This window comes from Sebastes umbrosus, chromosome 21 (assembly GCF_015220745.1).
Source record: "Sebastes umbrosus isolate fSebUmb1 chromosome 21, fSebUmb1.pri, whole genome shotgun sequence".
NCBI lineage: Eukaryota > Metazoa > Chordata > Actinopteri > Perciformes > Sebastidae > Sebastes > Sebastes umbrosus.
Window position 1 is genome coordinate 8,099,855 of NC_051289.1, and position 20,233 is coordinate 8,120,087.

Here is a 20,233-nt window from a genome sequence, read left to right on the forward strand (position 1 = left end):
GCGTTGTAATCACGTGCAGCCTGCGCGCTGCGGAGTCACGTGCTGCAGCAGAGCCTCGAACACACCGGCGGAGGAACCGACTGAAGGTGTGACTGCCTGCCTCTACTGCAGCAGGTAGGATGATTTAACCAGCTCTTCTCCTCCGTATAACATCACTTAACAATTCCACAGAAAGAAAATGCATTAATGCTTGTTAATGTCGCAGAGGAGTCCTTGAACGCGTCTTTAGGACTCATTTAGCGGCTTGTGTGTGAACTTGTGAGTCCTGTATCGCGTGTGAAGTGATGTGATAGCGGATATCAGCGAGAAACACCGACGAGCAGACACGTTGTGTCTTCTCATGAAGATAAACCAGATATTTACTACTGTACGACACGTTGTTGCTCTTTATAAAATGATAGTTTGTCTCATAAATGTCTGATTTTGACAAATCAAACCCTCTAGTTGTGTCCTTGAACGCCTCATAGGTTTAAATTACTAGTTAACATCTACAGGTGCTTATGTGCAGATTGCACTACATTTTTGTCAATATCATGAATATTATGAGGTAGATATACATTTTTTTTACACCCAATGGCTGATAGTGTGCAGGATTTATCATTTGATTGTGTTGAAGACCTTTCAAATAGAGATAAGGTTCTTGATTTGTGAGATATATCAGTGTATTATATATCACTTGTGATAGGAGAGTCGGTATTTACTGAGATTTGGGTTGTTGTAACTGCTGTGTTTATCCTTCTTAAAGTGTGCATATGTGTCCAAATTAATATTATAATTAGTATTTTTTCCTCAGAGACCATCACTCACACATACTAGATGTTTTACAGCATCAAAATTGATGCATTTAGTGCAGAAATGATTAATTAATGAATTGACTAGATTGCTAAACATACTCTGGTGCCAGAGCTTCAAATGTGAGGGTTTGCTGTGTTTTAATATATAATTTTACATTCAATAATTCTGGACTGTTAGACTGACATTTTACAGACTAAATGATTATTGATTTAATTTATTTTTATTTTATTAGTTTATTTGACAGGGACAATACATAGGCATTGTAACACTTAATTAAAGTGCAACCGATGCAAGGTATATAGGACTTCTAGCCATAGCTATCTAAAATAATAATAATAATAATCTAAAATAACAGTAGATTAATCAAATTCAAATTGTAAGCTGCAGCCCTAGTTTCATTAGCTGAGTCAAAAACATTGTGGTGTTTGATTTGACCTTGGTGGTTTGAAATAAAAACCTGCAACCTTGGTCACAACAACAGCAGCTGACGCAGAATCACGTTGGACGTAGCGACCTGCAGGACAAACGTGCCGAGACAGGGAAAGCTAGATCTGTCTTAATCTTGTAAACAGGATTAACACCTCTTAAGGTCCCCTCACAGTGTCGGGTTGTGCTGGATGTGCAACCTTATCATCAGGCACTGGGCATGTTGTAATGTTACACAAAAGTCATAAGTAGTAAATTGTACTGTATCCGTGGAGACGGCTAGATTATTGTCTTAATATGAAACTGTAGAGCTTTTAACTACCAGCCTATGTCATTGCTTCCTGTGAATGAGGAAGAAGCAGCGTCACTAACTGGAAGTACAACCCCTTCAATTCCCATAGATCTTTCTTTAGTTTAGTTAATTTGAGAAGGGACGGTGCAAATTAATAAATAGTCATGGTATAAAAAAGGCCAGAATTAACTAGTACCTAGCTAAGGTGTTACAAAAGGCTTCCTAAAATACGTCATTGTGTCATCGTTGTGTCTTGACCTTGTAAACTCTCAACAACTCAAGATCCATTTACTCACTTTTTCCCCAGCTTTCGACCAGTCTTCATCAGCAGATGGGCTTTGCTTAGTTGTCTTTTAACTAGAGCTAAAACAATTATTATTATTATTATTATTATTAGTCAGTTGACATACATTTTTACATAAAAATGACAACGATTAATTGATTAACAAGATGTTTGCTGATCATTTTTACTGGTTCCAGTGTCTCAGTTTTCATCAGTGATAGTTAGAGCTGCAACGATTAATCAATTAGCTGTCAACTATTAAACTAATCGGCAACTGTTTTGATAATCTATCTAGCCTCTGCAGAAGATCATCACACTACTACTTCCTTTATTCAGGCTTGAAGTGCTGCAGCAGAGGGGTCTGTATGAAGTGCCGTGGGAGTTTGAGACTTTATTACTAAATGTGGTGTGTTGGTGTGTCGCTCACACAGCACAGTGTGCAGTCAGCTCACTAGAGAGATGTGGTTGTGCAGCGTTGCTATCACGGCTGATGACTCTCATCTAGACTCTTCTGCTTTGTCCATTAAATGAGCTTTCACTTTACAATGTGCTGCAGTTCACTGAGGGGGAAACACACAGCAGGAACACAGTGATGAGTGTGACACTATTATCAACCGGTTATATAATACACTGGATGCTTGCAGTGACTTTTGTTAGTTATATTATCGTTCAGTTACAGCTGTGACTTAATCATCACTAAACAATACTTTTTAGCAGCGTGGCTGGGATGGAAATGTCAATTAATCTATTAATCGTTGCAGCTCTAGTAGACTATTTTTCATTCATGATCTCCAGAAGATGAATCCTTATGACTTTGATTTTTCATGTAGCTCCATCAAGTGGTCAAACTTTAGTTTAATTCATGACGTCTAAAGCAGCTGACCGAATTCCTGTCAGCTTTAGCTGCATGTCAGCTGAGATTAATGCTAACATACTATAGCATGCTTAAAGGTGCTCTATATCTAAGTGGAGGTTTTGATGGGCCTTTGTCATTGTTTTATAGAGTAAATGATTCATCTATTAGTCAAACAAATAGATTAAAATGTTCCCTCGAGCTTTTTTCAGGTCTCTGTGGAGACTTTTCATGCACACAGTGGCGATGACGGGGGGGCTGGTGCTGAGAGACGTTATGTAAGCGTTTTAGGACTCGGTTTCCCTCAGAGAGTTTGTGCTCAGTCAGAGAGGTTAGAAAGGTCGTAGGAGCTGTGGTGCATGGTGGCTGAGCAGGACGGGGGGGAGCGGAGGCCTCAGCTCCTGTTGGGGGGACATGGAGCTCTCAGGGAGGTTACCTGTAGAGCAGCAGGACCGGCGGCTGCACCTGAAGTCCTCTTGGACTCTGGTGAGTTGGGCTCCTGGTTAGACTTCCATTTGAGTATACAGAGTGAGTGAGTGAGGTTTTTCTTTTTATTGAATTGAACTCAACATTTAAATGACCTGAAATGTGCTGTGCTGATCTCTAATAATGATAGGTGTCATAAAACTTAACCCCACTTCTAACAATAGATCTACTAACGATCTGACTACCTTTGTATTGGAGGTGGCCATGGGACGATTATCCTGGCCAACGTAATTGCGATTTGCAATATTATCCCCATAATCATCAAAATTAAAACTCCTTAAGTGGCACTAAAACATACTGGAATCACTTTACCTTACATTTTGTTAAGAAACAAATCTTTTTGTTGCATCATAGATGGAACATCTTTTTTTAATGAACATCCTTTTTAGTGGAAATCAAACACTCTTAAATAAGGTAATCATAAATCATAAGAAAGTCAGCAGAGGTTTAGGGACAAACTGTCGTCACCTGATAGTGAGGTGATGATCATGGCGAGTAGAGATGCAGCATGTCCAGCATGTGAGGCATCATATCATGTGTTCCTGTTGTTGTGTAATGTTCTTGGTATGTTTCATGTGTTCATCATAGCGGTTTTATTTCAGCTATTCTCAGCTGATTGTTATTTGCACAGTATATTATCCGTTATGTGAGCTAGAGTTTAGTTGGTTCAGTGGCTGCCAGTCTTAGAGACTAAATGGTTTCAAAGTCCACCCAGCTGGTATGCAGCTCTGATTTAGTCAGTGTGTAAACTGTTGTCCTAAATACTGAAACACACTGCTGTAGTCTCCTTGTTCAGGCCACACACACACACACACAAGGAAAGTCCTTGTCTACAGGCCAAATATGCTCCAAGTTGCATCTATAAATTGGTGTTATGTCCTCTACAGTAATTACAGGGGTTGAGCCAGAATGAGAACACATAATGACACTAATATGACTACAGTAGCACTGACGTCGACCTACAGGGATGATCAAGAGAAAGCAGGTGCATTAGGGGGATACTGAGCAGTAAAGTGACCTGTAAGTTTTAAAAAGAGCTCAAGTGTCTGGTTATATCGCCCCTACGGCTGCAGAATTAATTAAATATTAATTGCGATCAAGATTTTGGCTTCCAACAATTAAATTACTACTACTACTGCGATATTGATGTTTAAAATGCGTGCTCCCCTGCATATCAAATGAAGAGCTTTCTTAACAAACAGCCAGACACCAAGTGGGCGTTCAAGATGTTTTGGCTTCACTTTTGGAGAGTTGTCATGCCGCTGTGTGCGCAACCTACCGCGGCCAAGCCCCCAGGAAGAGCGCTGGGCTTTAAAGCAAATTTTCGTAGTGGCCAGATGGTAGTACTACAACTTCCGTGTCCGTCACGTGATGCCATTGGGCCCAAAAATATTATTTCCCATAGACTTACATTGGGAAAGAGACGTCTGTAACTCAGCTGATCATTTTTTTGTTGAGGTGAATCAACTTCCCAGTGTGAACACTTGAATAACCCTTATTTAAATCATTAAGTCCTAAAAGTTGTAAAATGTACTAATAGCTGAATCCAGAGTTATTTCCCTTCCTCCGTTCATGTGAATGAGACCCAGACCGAGGCTGGAGCGAGGGCTGAGAGGCGAACGATATGGGTACTTTATCACTCGGCAGTCAAGACATTTTGACTTCATGCTCCACTGAGCAACTCTCATAGGAATGAACGGGCGTCCGCCTCCCAACACTGAATCCAGTTCTCTTTATACATCCTAGACTGCGGCAGCCTGTGAAAAACCTTCCTGAATGTTGCGGCTGCAAAGTAGGAGAGTAATACACTATATGTTACTCGTTTTAAATGAAAATGCACTGAATTCAACTGAATAAGAACCTTATTTTGAGTCTTATTTTGATGCAAAGATGTGTTAATTAGTGGGAATGTAGTGCAACATGAAAACAGTGTTCTCTGATTTTAATTTAGGGTAAAAAGCTTTGTTACAATTTTATTTTGCTTCTAGGAGATGCACTGTGAACAAGGACCAGTCTTATTTTGAGGAATGTAACACAACATGGAAGTGAAAGCAATGCTCTGTTTATTGAAATGTGAAAGCGCAATAGAAATATTTTGTCCCTAAAATCAATGACTAATCATGCTTTCAATGTTGATGAAAATAATGATGATTATCATTTTGGCCATAGTCATGCAGCCTTAGGGAACACTTAGCTGTAAAGCGATGCTAAAATAGTGACCTGTAGGTTTAAAAAGAGCTTGAGTGGTTTTATTGACCCAAATCATGGTTTTCAATGCGAGTGCGTTCCTTGCTCTGCTCTGGTCTGCAGCAGCCTTCGTTGCTGCAGTCGAGGGCCTGATTAAACCTCCATCGGCTCAGGACTCTTTTGAGGAAAATGGGACAGAGCCGCTGTGTTTAGGGACCGACTTGCTTTTCCTTTTGCAGACTATTCTGAACAACAGGAGCCTTACTACCGGGACACTGACCTAGTGAGACGTGTAGTCGTGTGTGGTTTCATTCTGCTCGTAGTTCAGGTGTGTTAAACCTGTTTTATAGGTAATAATGCAGAGTGATTAATGAAGGGTGTTTTTGCTGACAGGTGGACACCATGAACTACGTGGGGCAGCTGGCGGGCCAGGTGCTGGTGACGGTGAAGGAGCTGTATAAGGGGATCAATCAGGCCACTCTGTCGGGCTGCATCGACGTGATCGTGGTCCAACAGCCCGACGGGACGTTCCAGTGCTCCCCTTTCCACGTCCGCTTCGGAAAACTGGGGGTGCTGCGCTCCAGGGAGAAAGTAGTGAGTGCACAAATATTTATATCACTGAATTGTTTTTGTTTTTGATGCTTAGTTTTTGAGACTTTTGGCAATATTTTAACTAACGTTGCATTTGTTCTGAGTTAAATATATTCATACAAATCCAGCATTCTTTTGATTTAAGGAAGATTAACTGGTGATGAAAAATAATCACTGGTGGAATGTAACTATTAAATGTACTGTACGTAAGTACTAGTTTTGAGGTACTTGTACTCTAGCTGAGTATCTTCATTTTCTTCTACTTTATACTTCTACTGCCCTACATCTCAGAGGGAAATATTGTACTTTTTACTCCACTATATTTCTGACATTAGTTACTTTTGACTACTTTTTAATGTTGAGATAATTTAATACAAAATATAAATCAACTAAAAATTATGATGTTTATTATGGATTAAGCTACCTGGGAGTATATAAAGTAGTCATTTTACTCTACCTTTATCAGCGGTATCATTAGTGATGCTCACACATTAATGCATCAATAATTATAATTCAATAATATAATGTATGTATTATTCTGAAATGGGTCATTCTTTTACTTTTGGTACTTTAAGTATATTTTTATTAGGGATGCAACTAATGATTATTTTCATTGTTGATTAGTTGTTTGGTTTATAAAATGTCAGAAAATTATGAAAAATGTCGATCAGTGTTTCTCAAAGCCCAAGATGATGTCCTCAAATGTCTCGTTTTGTCCACAACTCAAAGATATTCAGTTTACTGTCATAGAGGAGTAAAGAAACCAGAAAATATTCACATTTAAGAAGCTAAAAATCAGAGAATTCTGACTTGTTTTATGCTAATACTTATATACTTTATCTTTTTTTTTTTTTTTTACTTTATAAGATCAATACTTTTACTTGTAACAGAGTATTTCTAGACGGTAACATTGCTAGTTTTACTAAAGTAAAAGAGTACTTCTTCCACCACTGATAATAATGCATAATTAATTGTGCAACTAAAATGATTTTCCATCTTAAAATATGAATAAAACAGCCTCACTTTACTGCAGCGGCAACATGCTGATCTATTTTACTCCTCCTGCAGTCAAAACTCTGGTTTTGATACTTAAAAACATGCAGTCAAATGTGGGATAGCTGCGCAACACATTTTATAATATTCGAGTGGCTCTCCTTCCCTCTGAAGCTCTCTGAACATTTCCATCCAACCACTCTGCTCCTCTCAAGAGCAGATTGTCCTTCCTCTCTATTTATAGACACTGTGTAGTTGTGAGCTGAGGACTAACATGGGATAGACAGACTAAAGCTTGATTTAGCCTCTTATTCCCCAGTTTGTAAAGATTCATCCCATTCAAGGAAAGTGTCTTACTGAAGAGTCTTTTCTTTCATAAGCTCACAGGAGAGTCAGACAGAGCAGGAAGTAGTCTGTTATTGATAGAGAACACTTAAAAGGATGTTTGTCATTGTTGAGAAGCCAAGCAGGAAAAAACAGAATAATCTTGACCTCATATCAAATGTCAGCATCTCACAGACACTTTCAGTAGATTTTGGTTCATTTTCTTTGAACTTAAAGATGTCAGAAAGCATCGCTGTGCAGACAGCTTACAATACTGTATGTTATGTTATATGTTATTGATATTATTACAACCCAGGTCTGAGTAAAACGGGTAATATGCGTGGCATTTGCTGAAAATAGCAATCCTTCGTACAAGCTGTTCCCTGTTGTTGTTTTTTCTCTGGCTTAACTGTTAATTCTTCAGGTAAATCTGTGGCACAGTTTTTTTCATCCATAAGCTGTGTTGTGCATGCATATGGTGCTTTTCTGCTGTAAACAAACCACCCTCTAATGTCTGAGGAGCCAAATGAGGAGAATGTGGTGAACTACACAGTAAAGCTTTGTGTTTCTTATGTGCTGTTTGACTCTGCAGATTGATATAGAAATCAACGGGGAACCTGTAGAGCTGCACATGAAGCTCGGGGACAACGGAGAGGCCTTTTTTGTCCAGGAGACGGAGCAGCACAACGTGAGGTTTTTATGTTGGATTTAAAATGTTGTTTACTTGTAGAAATCAATTACAGTGTTGACGATACTTCTTGCTTCATGCTAAACTAAGATGGTGAACTTGGTAAACATCATACCTGCATAACCTCAGCATGCTAGCATTTAGCTCAAAGCATCGCTGTGGCTAAGATCTGGGCAAAAAAATTACAATTTAGAATTAAGCCCTGTAATGTGAACGTAGCTTAAGAAAAGCAGCAGCATGGTGTAGACTCTTAGTTTAGTTTATTTTTGTTTACCTCAACACAGGAGATTGTTCCGGCCCACCTGGTGACCTCGCCCATCCCCACAGAAGAGGCTCTGTTCAGGAGCAGAGAGCCCAGATGTTGCGGCCCGGCGGCTGCGGAGAACGGTCAGCCTCTGAGTCCAGACGACTCGGCCTCTGGAAACCTCCAACCCTGCTCCAACAACGCCGGCAAGAAGAAGAGGAGGCGCAGGAGGAAGCACAAGGCCGAGCCTCGCAGGGAGGAGCAAACCACCACACCTGCAGGCGGCGAGCCGGAGCTGTGTGAGCTCAGTTCAGATGAGGAGCACAACGCGCACAATGGACGGTAAGAAGACCGTTAGAAAGCTGGATTTTTATGTCGTCATAAACCTTTAGTTAATTTCATTGCTTCCTGTCTCTAGGGCAACTTCACACTCCACGATGAAGGACAACAGGCAACATTCGCCCCTTACCACCCTCGAATGGGACAGCTACCCTTTCTCTGATGGAGACTGGTCGCCCTGCAAGGCGTACGTCCCCCCCACCCCTCTGTGTCATGTCAAATATTTACATTGTTCATAGGAGCATAGAGAAACAATGAGACCATCCACTTTATGAAAACAGGAAGGGCTGAGTAAAACAAATCACTCCCACATGGTCGTTACAGCTGACTCAGTGGAAATGTGGTGTTTGCTTACAGGAGGGAGATGTCGGAGCCCATGTCGCCCAAGAGTGACTCTGAGCTGATGGTGAAGCCGGCAGAGAGCATGCTCAGGGCCGAGTCCCACATGCAGTGGACCTGGGGCGAGTTTCCAGAACCCACCAGGGTAAGGTTCAGGTCTAGAACTGTAGGATCTGATCTAAACTTTGTGAGACAACAGAGCATACAGTACTTTCCAACCCTCCAGATTTTCAGGAGACTTATGTTTTTCAATGCCTTCTCACGGTTTTCCTCCCGGGGTCACAATTCTCCCTCATTTCTACTGATTTTTCACACCTTTTTTTCCTTTTTGTTATCTCAACCTGTTTCTGGCACTGTGCAGCATGTATAAGCCCTACTGTTTCCACCTGGATGGCGATAGAGCTACACCAAATGTCTTTTCCTGGCGGAGGAGAGGTGCTTGCGACATCGGAGCACGGTTTGAGCAAAAAGCAGGAGAAGCAGTTGCCCAGCTCATGGTGGGAGTGTTGTGGCGAGTTAGAGGGAGTCTGTATTTGCAAATGATCATCTAACGTTCGCTCGTTGGCATCGCGTCCAGTTAGGAAGAATTGTTGAGATTTTTGGAAATGCATGAATGTATATTTAAACTTTCTCTTGTGCTGTTCTTTCTTGCGTCCAGGTCAACAAAAAGGACAAATCGGAGCCAAAGACGTTGACCATCACTCCCTCTGAGAACACACATTTCCGGGTCATCTTGAGTACAGAAGCCATGGAGGAGAAGGACGGAGAGAGAACCACAGATCCCATCTGCAGTATTGTAAAGCCAGAGCCTCGGACCATCAAACCTGATCAGTGTGTCTGCAAACCACAGCCCCCCGAAGCTTCATCACACAACACAAACATTATCAAGCATGAGCCAAACCTTTCAGGTTTAACGTCCAGCAGTTTGACCTCTGAGCCGTGTCCCACTAACTCCGACCTCAGCCCCGAAACCACACGCACAACCAGGTGGACGTCTTCGCCACCCTGCCGCGGGGACAGCAGCTCTGTTGCCAGTGGAGTCTATAACATGCCTGGAGACTCAGCAGCAGTTTGTTCTGATGCAACAGCCTCATCTAAACCCCCCGACTCTCCCTTGAAGAGGAGAGGTAACACTAACCCCTTTACTTTTTTAACTTCATTCTGTAGTATGGCTATAAAAATGAAAAAAGATGCATTTCAGCATATTAAGTATTCTAACAATGACTTAAAAACAGAAGGTTAGGAAGCGTCCAAGCATTTTCTGATGTAGGTACAGTAGTTGTTGTTGGTTTCTCTACAAAACAAATCTTCTTATGGACTGTACTGACATTTTTTGGGGTTAATAATTCTATCTGCATATTTGTCATGAATGTTTAAAAAATGTATAGAAGATTATTATAATTGTCAACAGGGCTGCAACTAACGATTATTTTCATTGTCTATTAATCTGTCGATTATTTTCTTGATATATCGATTACTTATTTGTTCTATAAAATGTCAGAAAATTACTCAAACTGATTAATCAATTATCAAAATAGTTGCCGATTAGTTTAATAGTTGACAACTAATTGATTAATCGTTGCAGCTCTAATTGTCAATGAATTATTCAATCATACTGAAACGTGGGAAAGTCTTAAAGTAAAGCTCCAGATTCTGTGAGGCTACATACAGTTGAAATGTAAGTGAATGTTAACAGGAAGGATGTGGTTTCTATTTACGCCTGAGTCTATATTCTGTGTCTGGTATTCTGCTCTGCGTTCACATGCAGAAGCTTAAAAGGAAAGGAAGTGAAAACGGAAAAAATGAAATGTCACGACGTCAGCGATTTCTGAGAAATTGTCTTGCTTTCATAGAAAAAGGTGTGAGGAAGAGGAGTCAACATCAGGGGCCTGAAGACATTTACCTGGATGACCTGAATGTACTTGAACCTGAAGTTGTTGCCCGGTACTTCCCAAAAAGGTACAAACATGGGAATCCTTTCAGAGAGAAGTCATGTTATCTCATTTAGGATTCTCTTTTGGTGCTTACTTGCATCATTTATGCATAAAAATGTCTGCAACTATTTATACAACTCAGTGATTGTTGCTGTGTGAAACTGTCTGTCTGTGTGTTGTCAGTGAGTCTGAGCAGGTTCCTAAAGACTGGGTGGAGAATGGGCGGCGCTCTGGATCCCAGTCTCCCCAGTCTGTCGGCAGCGCAGCAGCAGACAGTGGCACAGAGTGTCTGTCGGACTCTGCTGGTGACCTCCCCGACGTCACGCTGTCGCTGTGTGGAGGCGTTGGTGAGAACTCGGAGATCCCTAAAGGTACCCAGTAATCTCTATTAAGCAGCATTTATTAATACTATATTAAAACTCCAGCGGGCACAGTGGAGTTTAGTTCTTCTAAAAACGGAATACAGCATGGAAAGTAGTTTTGAATGCATGTTAATGGTTATTTTGTATTTGCTGCCTTACACATTGCATGCTTACTACATATTGTACCTTTTTTAAACCTATATTTATACATTTCTATCTTGAATTGGCATCCTTTTATTTTTACATATTAGTTTCTTAGCAACCACATTGCATTTCACTAATACTATTACTTGCGTATGTGACAAATAAACCTTTTGAATCCTTGTTTATAAAGATTAAATGAATAGGATTCATTACTAGCGCCGTCAATCGAGTAAAATCGCACTCAATCGCATGATTGTCCATAGTTAATCACAAATTAATTGCACATTTATTTGTTAAAAATGTACCTTTTTAAAGGGAGATTTGTCAAGTATTTAATACTCGTATTAACATGGGAGTGGACAAATATGCTGCTTTATGCAAATATATGTATATATTTATTATTGGAAGTCAATTAACAACACAAAACAATGACAAATATTGTCCAGAAACCCTCACAGGTACTGCATTTAGCATAGAATCGAATCATAACATGGCAAACTGCAGCCCAACAGACAACAACAGCTGTCAGTGTGTCAGTGTGCTGACTTGATTATGACTTGCCCCAAACTGCATGTGATTATCATAAAGTGGGCATGTCTGTGTAAGGGAGACTCGTGGGTACCCATAGAACCCATTTTCATTCACATATCTTGAGGTCAGAGGTCAAGGGACCCCTTTGAAAATGGCCATGCCAGTTTTTCCTCACCAAAATTCAGCGCAAGTTTGCAGCGTCCTTCACGAGGTAAAAATCACAAGTTGCATTAAAGAAATTAGTAGCTTTTAAAATAAATTGACGTTATCGCGTTAACTTTGATAGCCCTATTCATTACATATTTTGACTGTCCTGCTTCACAGCTCCTGCATGCTGATTATCGCATCATTTATAATCAGACTTTTATGTTCCATTTATTCCAGAGAAATTCATGGAGCACATCATCACCTACAATGAATTTGCAGAGAATCCAGCAATAATCGACAATCCCAATTTGGTGGTTAAGATTGCAAACAGGTGAGTTTTCCTACTTCCTAATTCAGTTACTAAAACACTTGGGTATTAATGAATCATATTAATTAAACTAATTACATTACAGGTATTACAACTGGACACTGGCAGCACCGTTGATACTTAGTATGCAGGCTTTTCAGAAGAACTTGCCAAAGGTATTAATCCTCTAGGTCTAATGTGTTCATAGCGTACTCTGTAGCTGCACATTATATATCTATTCACACTTGTATCATTTATCTGAATGGCAGGCTACAGAGGAGGCCTGGGTGAAGGAGAAGATGCCAAAAAAGTCTGGACGCTGGTGGTTTTGGAGGAAGAGCAGCATAAAGCAGGTACTGAATGTGTCACAATGTGCCAAGTCTTTTAGTTAAAGTCACACTTCAATGTGTGTGTTTACAGCAGGCGGAGACTCCTCTGGTTGCAAAAAGAAGTCTGATTGTATAGAAGTCTATGAGAAAATGAGCCTACTTCTCACTTGATTTATTACCTCAGTAAACATTGTAAACATGAGTTTATGGTCTCAATCTCTAGTTTCAAGTCTTCTTCAATACAGCATGATGTTCATTTAGTAAATTATGGTCCCATTTAGAGTCAAATAGACCATAAAGCAGGGGATGCTTTAGGGCGTGGCTACCTTGTGGTTGACAGGTCGCTACCATGACATTGTTCGGTCTTGGAGTTGTCCGTGTTTTCGTCTTACAACTTTAACCCTTTCATTGTGTGTTTTCAGTTCATGAAAGTACATTGTAACATTTTGGTCGCCTAAAAATTATTCAGCGTTCGGTTGTATGGCAAAGATAAGGTAAGATGATAACGGCAAAAAATGCCAAACTCGAGGCATCAAAACGGCAGTCCACAAACTAATGGGTGATGTCACGATGACTACGTCCACTTCTTATGTACAGTGTATGATTAACAGTAGAGTGGAGGTCAGTGGGAATCCCAAACTGTTTGAGTAACTTTACATCCCTGTTTATGTAAATTGGCTAATAATGTCTCCGTCTTTCTTCAGTTATCATCAGAGACCAAGTTGGAGAGACAGGAGTCTCTGACCAGCGAGAGTCCTGTCCTCAACCAGGCCCCAGAAACACAGTGAGTCAGCAACAGTACAGTCACACACCAACACAAGCAGTGTTGAGTAAACATGTCCCACACAGGCTGGATTAGCATTTTACTCATTTTATGACTCATAAACTTATTAAGAATTCAGGAGAAAGACTTTCAAAACTGTTTGAACCAGGCAGCTTCTGGATTGTTTTAGAGATCATTAGGATGCATCCAGTTTTGTGAAAATTAAGTCAAAAACATTCTGCATATTTAGTGTTGAACAAAGCAGAGTTACTGTACAGGCAGAGGAGGACGTCTATCGCCCTCTGGTGACTGTAAATCACTGGTTCCCAACCTAAAGGTGTAAGACAACTTTTAAAAAAATATATAGATATAAACTTAAACAGTTAAAACATTGAAAGAGCTAATTGAAAAATGGCAAAGTGTCAAAGAGAAGAAAACAGAGAATTTGTTAAAAAAGAAGCCGAATAAATGTATTATTGCTAAAAATTCAACAATAAAAACACAATATAGACATTTGTATTAAAAGAAGGGCTGTTTTTAACCTATATTTATACATTTCTATCTTGAATTTGTATCCTTTTATTTATTTTTTCTAATCCTTATTTTTCATATTAGTTTCTTAGCACATTAGAGCGCACCACATTGCAACTCACTAATAATATTACTTGCTTATGTGATAAATAAATTAACAACACAAAACAATGCTCGAGCCCGGTACAACCTCCGAAGGATCGATTGCGTTAATGTGTTAAAGAAATTAGTGGCGTTAAATTGAATTTGTGTTAACGCGTTATCACGTTAACTTTGACAGCCTTAATTAAAAGTTCCTAAAAATTAGAGGAAAACTCATCTCTGATGCAATATTCACAGGAAGTCATCCAACATCCAAACTTCCTGCAGTAATTTTGTTTACTATTTGGGTTAATTGTGCAGTTTATCAGTTATGAAATATGAAAATATCACTTAATCAGGGGTCATCATTATTCGATAATTAATTAATTTAAAATATATAAGCACAATAACGATTAATTCATTATTAATTAATTGTTATTGTGCTTATTTTGACAAACACTGGTCTGAAACTCCGTTGCCATTGCAGATTAACTCTTTTTACCTGCTCCAGTCTTGATATCTGCTGGTCTCGACTGTGTTCTCTCCTGCAGGCAGAAAGCAGCAGAGTGGTCCAGCGACGAGGAGACTAAAGAGCTGAGCGCTGTGGCTCCTGCTCCGACACCTACTGAGCATGTGCAGACAGAAGGGCCGGCACTGGCGCCTTGTCACTCCTACAAGAAGTCCCTCCGTCTGTCCTCTGACCAGATAGTAAGACAAGTGATCACTGATACCTGGTAGTGTGGCTAAAATTAGACAAAGACAGAGACTGTCTCTTCAGTCTGCTGTTTTTCTGATAATGTATACAGAATACATCAACGCTAAATTAATGGTTACGTCTCCTCTTACAGGCCAGCCTGAAGCTAAGAGAGGGCCCCAATGATGTCACCTTCAGCATAACCACTCAGTACCAGGGGACATGTCGCTGCGAGGGCACCATCTACCTGTGGAACTGGGACGACAAGGTCATAATCTCTGACATCGACGGCACCATCACCAAGTATGAGTCTAAATATCCACCTCTTCATTACAGTGTGTTTATTCTCAGGCAGCAATAAATAATCCCATTCCACATTTGAAATAGAGATTTTAATTAAGTATTTATTACCCTGGTAATTTTCTTCCCACAGATCAGATGTGTTTGGTCAGATTCTGCCTCAGCTCGGGAAAGACTGGACTCATCAAGGCATCGCTAAGCTCTACCACTCCGTGCACGAGTAAGATACAGATTGATTATTATTCTGACGGCAAAATGGCTCCAGTTCAGTAAAAGATTTAACTCGTTAATGAATATCTGACTGCTGCAGGAACGGTTACAAGTTCCTGTACTGTTCGGCCCGAGCTATCGGCATGGCTGACATGACCCGAGGTTATCTGCACTGGGTGAACGACAGAGGGACTCTGCTGCCTCAAGGACCGCTCATGCTCTCTCCCAGCAGCCTCTTCTCCGCCTTCCACAGGTAAGAAATACTTTAATTAAACACACTGAGAACACGCCGGCAAACCTCCACCCATTCAGAACACGCCGGAAAACCTCCACCCGCTCAGAACACGCCACCAAACCTCCACCCGCCCAAAACATGCCGCCAAACCTCCACCCGCTCAGAACACGCCACCAAACCTCCACCCGCCCAAAACATGCCGCCAAACCTTCAGCCGCCCAAAACACGCCGCCAAACCTTCACCTGCTCAAAACATGCTGCCAAACCTCCTACGTTCAAAACACGCCGCCAAACCTCCACCCGCTCAAAACACGCCGTCAAACCTCCACCCATTCGGAACACGCCGCCAAACCTTCACCCGCTCAAAACACGCCGCCAAACCTCCACACGCTCAGAACACGCTGCCAAACCTCCACACGCTCAAAACAGGCCACCAAACCTCCACCCGCTCAGAACACGTTGCCAAACCTCCACCCGCTCAAAACATGCTGCCAAACCTCCACCCGCTCAGAACAAACCAGGTTTTTTTTGTAAGCAAATTGCCTTAAAGCTGGCAAAAGTCTACTGGATAATGCATTAAAAAAATATTTAAACAACACAATTTAAACATCGTTCATTTGCATAAACTACCCACACAGTAATGACACAAAGCTGGTTGAAAATTGGAAAGTTTCTCTTTAATTCTTTTATTTTAGAACAGATCTTTGAAAACAAAATCTCAGAATTTGATGCAGCGTTTTATGTGTTTTTACACTGATTGATAACCTCACTAATCTGTTTCATGGTCATTTTGTCTACTCATTTAATCTATAAATGGTTGTAAATGCTTAAAGTTAATTTAAAGTAGGCAACTCCACCAGCAGGTCAGAGGTTGATGTCTGTACTCCTTTTTTTCTCATTCTCTTATTAGAGAGATCATAGAAAAAAAGCCGGAGAAGTTCAAGATCGAATGCCTCACAGACATCAAGAACCTGTTTTTCCTAAACACACATCCCTTCTACGCAGCATTTGGAAACAGAGAAAGCGTAAGTGTAACATTTGTGTTGCTGTATCATTTTAAGTTTGGGTTTGCTCTGAAAATTATCCTTATTGTCTTTTTTTCCTGTGTTTCAGGACGTGTTTGCCTACAAGCAAGTGGGCGTGCCGGTGTGTCGGATCTTCACAGTGAATCCCAAAGGGGAGTTAATCCTCGAGCAAGCCAAAGGCAATAAAACATCGTGAGTATTGAAGCATCACTGGATTGTTTGTGTCTGACAGCTGTGTCTCTCTCAAATGTTTATTGTTCTCACTGTTGTTTTTTTACAGATACAGCCGGCTGAGTGAGCTGGTGGAGCACGTTTTTCCTTTACGAAGTTCTCAACACAACGCCACCTTCTGCTGCCCAGAGTTCAGCGCCTTCTGTTACTGGAGACAGCCCATCGCTGAGGTGCGTTTTGAGGAGCTGCTTTAACTCAAACTGGTATTCTCAATTAATTACTTGAAATCGGCATAACTCAGAGCAGTAATGGCTGAATGCACTGGCTTATATTGATATGGTTTTTGTTTGTTTTGTAATGCTACTGGAATAGTTTGATTTTAGACACATTCCACTTTAGTGAACAAGATTTGAATGTATTCCATATTATTTACATCATCTTCTCATTTTGGGCTTATTCCCTTCGTGCAGAGGTGTATTTGAAGACGCCGTCAGCCTTTGGCGCATACGAAAGCCAAAGTATGACATATCACTTATTTTTCTGACCATTTGCATAGTTATTTTGTTACAGTGTTTATGAAAAGATATTCCCTAAGCACTTATTTAGGCAGTGGAGGTGCTTAAACTGGCCACCGGCCTGGTATGAAACAAATACTGACTCTCTCTCTCCGTGACTTGAGAGCTATCATAAAAAAATACAAGGTAATATGTATAGCAGCTATGTTTTCATCCTTTTAAGGCCTTATTTAATGTCTTACATCTTTGCTCCAAAGCTTAGTGATTTTGCACTATTATGCTATGAAGAAAATAATGTGAAAATGATTTTGCTCATAGTTAATAATTGCATTACTGTAATTTGAAAAAAAAGCACTTTCTGAACTGTAGATTCAGCTGCTATTTTGGTATTAATCTTTCAAAATCAAGATTTAGTTAGTTAGATTTACAGCAAATATATATATATATTTTTTGATGAATTAATCTTTGCTGATGTTTTGCCAGACTTGTTTTGATTTTGTTATTGTGAAAACGACCAGCCCGGTCTCCTAGAAATTACGTCCTCATATACAACAAACCTGCATTGTCATTTACGTCACAAGGAAAACATTTTTTCTCCCGGATTACGTTTGTTTTTGACGAATCAGAAATACGTTGCTAATCTAAGTCCGCGTAGGGAGAAGGTCGGGGTGGACTTTCACCCAGGAGGCCGCAGTTTGTGTCCCGTGTGAAACCAAAAGTCAACGTTGAATTATTTTAATTTTTATCTGTAATTTAAATAACGTAAAAAGCGTATTTATTTTAAGCCAAACCCTGTGTTTTACTAAACCTGACCAAATAGTTTTGTTGCATTTTTTAAAATTTATTTACCACATGTTTAAATATGGGACCGTAATCCGGTAATGCAGTTTAGTTGTATAGGAACATCATTTTGCAGGAGACGGGGTTGAAACTACGGTGTATTAACGTTCTGTCTCTTTTTTGTTTTTATCCTTTTCACGCTCAGTAACGGCTGTAAGTAAAATTTAATGCATTCTTTCTATGAAAGTGATGAACTTTGTGTGAAGACGACACGCAGAATTATCCTGGTTTCGTGGAGTCATATTTCACTTTTCAGTGAAGAAACTTTGCTGCTGAAAGTGTTTTCTGTAGATTGTTGTGTGATTACCTCGTGGTAATCCAGTTTACATTATGATGTAACAAAGTATGTTTTGGATGACTGTTTTGATAAAAACATTCAACCATCTGAGCTGCTTTCTATTTGTTGGACAGTGACTACGTTTACATTCACACTAATATGACAATATTGTGAATTTTATACGGTTAACGGTATATTTTGTTTCCGATTAAGACATGTGAGATATGCTGATATTGTGGTTTTAGGAGCATTCTTTGGACATTTATAGAGCGTATTCAGAATGTGTCTAAAATGGGGTTCTGACCGCAGTTTGCGACACACAGCCTTTTTTCCGTTTGCGTCATCTCTGTGTTGTGCATGTTATCAGTGCCCGACCGCGATATTACAGCTCCTTCTATAGCGAAGAAATGACTCACCCGACTCTGCCTCTGGTTAGCTTACCAAAGTATTCTTACCCTAACCCTTACCAACCTCACTCCTCATGCCTAAACCCAACCAATCCAACCAACGAAGGCAATGAGTACTAACCAATCAGAGGCAGAGTAGGGCGGGCCAAGTCTTCACTACAGCAGGAGTCGTAATTTAGCTGTCCGATCCGTCCCGGCTGCTCAATCAGTTCTGCACAGGCACATCTAGGCGCCAGCACATACGCAGGGACGGATCGGGCACCGACAGTACACAAACCAACTAGCCGATTGTTTGCAGAGATGCATGCCCAAAAGAAAAGCCCACATTTCTAAATAACGCCGACTGCCAAAGAGGGAAGCTGTGTTTGCACGGTCGAACAAGTCCACTTCAGTTACGTTACTTGGAGTATGCACGGCTGCATGTAAACAGGAATATTAGTGGAATATTCATTTTCATTAGCCATCTAAACAACTTAGTAGGAATATTGTCTTTTTTGGAATAAGGGCAAAGAAACTGAATATTTTGTGCGTGTAAACGTAGTCCGTGAGAGGGGAGCTTGGAAAACATTAATTTATAGTTTTAAGTATGAACTTACATATATTTACTATATGTATTGTATTTATAAAATGTTTAAATCAAATGTTGGATGATAATAATAAACTGGTATGAACTGTCAGATGTTTTAAGTCTTTTCTGAGAAAATAAACAAAACTGATTTCCTAAGTAATTAATGAACAAATTGGATCAACTGGAATTCAAAGTTTAGCACAAAATTCATTCACATTAGCAATTAACTAGGTGGTGAAGGTATAAGATACTGTTTTTAATATTAAGGAAGAAAGTCTGATTACTGCAGTGGATGACAAATGTTCAAACAAATATGTATTTGTAAAATCTATGTCATAAACAAAACTTCACAATATAAAATAATTGCAGTGTAAATGCACTATATAGTACTAATTATAGAAATAATCTCATTTATTTTTGTTCCCTGCTGGTAAAGAGTGTCTTTCTCTCTGATAGTGTAAAATCCCCATTAGCCTTAACGTGTCCCCAGTAATGTTCACCATACTCCACACCAGGTGTCTTTAAAAACACAGACATGGCTACCGTGTTGATGGGCTGGGGTACAGAAGCACCGCGCTGAAAGACGACAGGATCTCAGAGGAGGACGAGATGGCGAGTTTCCCAGCAGTCATGACGAGTCCCGCTCGATCTCCTCTTCTCAGCGACAGGACCAGGCTCAGTGAGGTTGAGCTGCTGCAGTTACACTGATCATGTGACAGCTGCGTCGCCGCTCCTGATGGGAAGCCCGTCGAGTCCAACCTCTGGATGTTGCGATTGGACACAGAGAGGACCGCCGTGACCCTCTCACCTCGCTGGGCTGTGAGGACGGCGGTCACCAGGTAGCGGCCGTCTTTGGGAGCTGTGAAGATACCTGAGAACAACACAGATGCTCTTAAAGGACTAGATCAGGTGTTTTGAAGGGGGTTATATGAGGCACTTATCCATAGTCAGTGTATCACCAACAGTAGATGACGTCAACACGCCACCAGTTTAGAGAAGCAGACAGGAGTTACCACACGGAA

General features: G+C 40.4%; 2 protein-coding genes across 3 annotated transcripts in view; one reads left to right on the forward strand and one right to left on the reverse strand.

Moving 5' to 3' along the window:
* On the forward strand, positions 1 to 19,320 carry LOC119480642 (phosphatidate phosphatase LPIN2-like). Of its 2 annotated transcripts, XM_037757124.1 has the most exons (21): positions 20 to 114; positions 5,716 to 5,916; positions 7,823 to 7,918; positions 8,203 to 8,504; positions 8,581 to 8,688; positions 8,859 to 8,985; positions 9,499 to 9,967; positions 10,694 to 10,799; positions 10,958 to 11,145; positions 12,196 to 12,289; positions 12,372 to 12,441; positions 12,535 to 12,618; positions 13,299 to 13,378; positions 14,521 to 14,677; positions 14,818 to 14,966; positions 15,097 to 15,183; positions 15,274 to 15,426; positions 16,319 to 16,433; positions 16,522 to 16,625; positions 16,714 to 16,834; positions 18,105 to 19,320. In XM_037757124.1, exons 2-21 carry the CDS (start codon positions 5,725 to 5,727, stop codon positions 18,105 to 18,107), a joined length of 2,805 nt encoding a protein of 934 aa, XP_037613052.1. In that variant the 5' UTR covers positions 20 to 114; positions 5,716 to 5,724; the 3' UTR covers positions 18,108 to 19,320. The 2 variants fall into 2 exon arrangements, with proteins under 2 accessions (XP_037613051.1, XP_037613052.1); XM_037757123.1 differs by having other exon boundaries at positions 1 to 114; positions 16,714 to 19,320.
* emilin2b (elastin microfibril interfacer 2b) overlaps positions 18,091 to 20,233 on the reverse strand; it is a 13,188-nt gene continuing 11,045 nt past the window's right edge. The window contains exon 9 of the mRNA XM_037757125.1: positions 18,091 to 20,082. Coding sequence (XP_037613053.1) covers positions 19,751 to 20,082 — 332 coding nt within the window. The 3' untranslated portion in view covers positions 18,091 to 19,750. The remainder of the gene's footprint in view (positions 20,083 to 20,233) is intronic.